Here is a 4,053-nt window from a genome sequence, read left to right on the forward strand (position 1 = left end):
GTCTGGTCTGACCTTAGTAGGGCCAATCAGACACGGCCCCCAGTCTCTCTCGTGGATTGGTCTTGGTCACTATCGCCCATCGCGAAGGACTGGGGCCAAGGGAAGCGCACTTCTTGTCGGGCTGGATGACCGAGAAGCACAACCCATATACCCATCGTTGGATTGCAACTGTAGGAGTACCTGGCCGCTGGGATCTACCTCAGAGCTGACATCGAGTTCTACGTGCTTGTCGACCGGCTCCAGCGTACCGTCTGAGGACCCATCCGACGTGAAATGCCACGACCAGAAGACCTTCCGAGGCAAGCAATGCGGCCTAGAAGGCACGAAAATTCCCCGGCCGCAGTCGTTTTTCACAAGCTTAGCTAAAATTAGTGGACGGTTGTCTCTCCAAGCCCACACGACTTCGTCAGCCATCGCCGTCATGTATCGATCGCGGGTATCAAGTTGACCCTGGTCGTTCATCTTCGACACTAAATGGTAAAAATGCTCTGCGACCGCTGGATGCGCCTGTTCTAACTCTGTGATGATTTGCTGGAGGAGAGTCCAAAAGGTGGCGTGCGGTCCGTTGGGTGTCTCTGGATGACTGTGGCATGATTAGGAGGCGCGTTACGAAACGTCGCAGCCGCTCTCGGCTTTCCGCTCCTCCTGCTCACGTTCCTCCGCCGCAATCCAACGTTCCCGAAGATACTAAGGCACATCATTATGAGATTGCACGGTACCACCATTGCGGACAAATTCAGTCAGTTCACGGAGTTGAATCGTCTTCAATCTTATATGCTTCTTCCCGTCCGAATTCACCCAGCAGTGGGGGCTTTGACCGCACGACGGACTGGAACACTCCATGATTTCGTACACTTCCGGCCATTGCGATGGCTACCCCCGAAGTCTGTTGTTCCTCGTCGAGGAATTGGTCCATCTCCGACGAGTGGGGGCGGATATTCGTCCTTTCTTGCCGAGCCGTCTTGTGGGGCGACTGGGGAGTGGTTTCATAGTTGTACGAGGCATTCACAGAAATTGTCTGCCGTTTTCGAAGCTCCGTAATGGAGGCCACAACGATGGCTCCATCAGGGCACAAGCTTCGGTTTGTAGTAAACTCTTTCTTCGACACCTCCTCGCGTTGTCTTCGGTGTCGATTTGCGCATTTCGTTCCCTCTTCACCCCCTCACCACCTTCTTGCAGGCACCACATAGAGCCACATGGCAATTCAACACCAGATCTCCCATCACTTTTAGTATATGAGTATGCACATCAGCCGTATGTATCGTATTCCTCCTCATCAATATTCCTCACTTCAACCAAGTTTCGCGGAAAATTGCTGACGTGGTTGGGAAGGGCTGCATCGGAACGTCGCGTTTTGATCGTCCATTGTACATGACCTTGCGCAATGCAATCGATTCATGGGACCGCCCAGGTACACGGCGTCAGTCTGTATCATGACTCTGTGAAGGTCGATAAGGCCGCATCCTCCGAGGCGCCTGCGACAGCGAGCTCGGAAGTGGCGGATTGACTGCATTTGTAGGGCTGCGTGAGTTACAAGAGAGAATTAGTTGATGATACAATCCAGTGAACAAGGCGAAGACCTGGTCAAGCTTCCGTCGATCAAGGCTTTGTGAATTTTTGATAGCAGCAGGCTGCGCGCCCATTGTTGGCAAACTTTGCCTATGCATCAACCGTCACACCACACACACCCTAACAATAGTTCAAGCCTCGCACAACTCCACGTGGCTGTGATCGTCGGTAGGTTAAACATGACTTCATGGTGGTAGTTTTCTGGTGCTTGTTTTCCGGACGGATCTCGACGCATTCGCCCCAGAAGCCTATAGCAATCTTACTAAGCTCCTTGGTCTGCAAAGAGAACTTGACAGAAATATATTAATCCAGGATATATCGGCAAGTGATCGTTCCCAGTCTTCAGAGCTTGCTCTGATGTACCTTACATGACTCTCTGGCTTCTGTCCGCCGAAGATTGGCAAGAGATCTTGTATCCTTGTCTCTGAACCTAGAAGCAGATCATATGTGTGCAGATGCCCAAATTTTTCTCGAAAGCAACGAATTCGTACTCTCACAAATCAGAAGTCCGGCGATATTTTGGAATGTCTTGGCACGTATTTTGCGCCCCCAGAAAGAGAGCAGATCACGTGAATCAGGAGAACCTCAAGCGTGGGTGGTTTGCCTATTCCACCCTCATCTTGGCTGCTAGTATGGTAAAAGCGAGACAAGATACCTATCGCTCGGTTTCTGCTGACGCTATCATTTGTTATACCTTGTCCTTTGGTCAGGTCGTGCACGGGCCACAAGTACCTCGACGGAGTTGTGGCTCGTGCGCTCCAACTTTAATGCCACTTCCAATGCGAGATCCGTAGGCTATAAGTTGTGTGCCAGGAAATTCGCTTTCGGTTTAGGCGTCACTGCACTTGCGGAGTATGGTGCCAGGCTGGGCACGCCGCCGCTTTTGACATCCGGCGTGCCGGGCAACTCAACAGACATTTGGGTCCGCATTTGCGCAAATCACGCGTTGCGTGGTAGATCGCTGCTCAACAGAGCCATACGACCTGTTCGTGTGCGGGGACACGCTGGAACACAGGCGTACTCCTGACTGTATACGAGGCGCGGTTTAAATTATGGATGATATCTCCCTTCCTCATTCACATTGGCGGCCGAGGGAGCATGTGTTGGGTCTGATGTTCCAATCAAGACGTCGTTATCCCTCCCGCAGACATCTCAAGGAGGGGTTATCTCGTATATTTCGTTCCCAGAGTGCCTGGAAGAGTCAGGTGAGGGAAGATATTGTTTAATGGCGCAGTGTGCCTTTCTCCCATATCTTGCTTTTGAGCACACGCGAATCGACATGGTGTAATTCGGTCTTCGGATGCGACGTGATCGACTTGAGGTACCTTTCGCCAAATGCCTACGTCCTCCCATGATAGGGGTGTCATGCCTCATGCATCTTCTAATGAGACTATCTACCTTCAATATTTGACGCCTGAGGAGGCAGATCAAATCCACCAGCAGTTTCACAATCCCAGTTTCCGCCAAACCAGGCAGGTCCTATGGACTGGAGTAGAGCGGGGACTGGCACAACAGTGGGCTGATCAACGCGGAATGCAAACATTGACGATGGCCATGGGATGTCTGATGCAGCCTGAGCATCCTTCCTGTTTAAAACCCAAAAAATCGAACGACGCATGGAGTCGGTACGTGAAAGGGGCTTCGGCGATCTTTGCTCACTACGCGGCACAAGGTCAAGCAATTACGGTGCTCCCAAATGCTTCTAACGGCCAGAATGACTCTTGCTCACCGTGAACGAGAAAAGTTGGCGCTGGCTGATGAAGCGCAAAGACAGGTGGACGAATATCTGAGGAAACAGGGACTCATGATTCTCAGAACGAAAGTGATAATAGCGAAGAAGGCTGAGGTCTAGGTCACGTCGCCCCTAGGGAAAACTGGCTGAAAACCTCGAACGTGGATTTGCAACGAGGTGATCAGCCTACAGATTTGTATTGCAAAATTTGTGCGAGCGATACAACGCGTGAGTGGTCAGCGATGGATGAGATATTTGGGAGTAAGGCCACCTTTTCTCAGCTGTTTCGACACGTCATCATAATTTGGGTTCGAACTTGTGTTGGCTGAAATAACTTGTAGTCTCGCGGTTGGGTGCAGAAATAAGAGCGGTAGCAGTCCCCAGCACAGACAATGGTAAGAAGAGTATGTGGGCCTGACATTGAGGCATGAAAGTGCATTTTCATCTGGTTTCGAGAAGTTCAAGGGGAGAACTAGCAGCATGAGAAATTTGGAAGGAATGTTAAATTGTTTGGACGCGGCCAACTGTAAACAGCTTTGCCAATAAAACTGGGAAACCAGGTGGGAATGAAGGCTGCTCCGAGCCATAGTCTGTTAAATACATTTGAAGATGACTAGTCTCCTTTCACACCTAGGTATGACACCAAGCAACCGGGCGTTGGGCATTACCAATATTCAGACACATCGACAGTTCAGTAGATACTCAGCATCTTTAGTCGCTGTTTGCCATTCGGTGCTATATATGTGACCTCG

The 4,053-nt window shown here is 50.8% G+C and overlaps 1 protein-coding gene across 1 annotated transcript; it reads left to right on the plus strand.

Moving 5' to 3' along the window:
- Positions 1–2,904: 2,904 nt before the first annotated feature.
- On the plus strand, positions 2,905–3,303 carry PV06_11861 (uncharacterized protein; the record flags this gene model as incomplete). Its single annotated transcript, XM_016413607.1, has 1 exon — positions 2,905–3,303. One exon carries the CDS (start codon positions 2,905–2,907, stop codon positions 3,301–3,303), a length of 399 nt encoding a protein of 132 aa, XP_016256013.1.
- Positions 3,304–4,053: the final 750 nt, after the last annotated feature.

The sequence above is a fragment of the Exophiala oligosperma genome, assembly GCF_000835515.1.
Source record: "Exophiala oligosperma strain CBS 72588 unplaced genomic scaffold supercont1.84, whole genome shotgun sequence".
NCBI lineage: Eukaryota > Fungi > Ascomycota > Eurotiomycetes > Chaetothyriales > Herpotrichiellaceae > Exophiala > Exophiala oligosperma.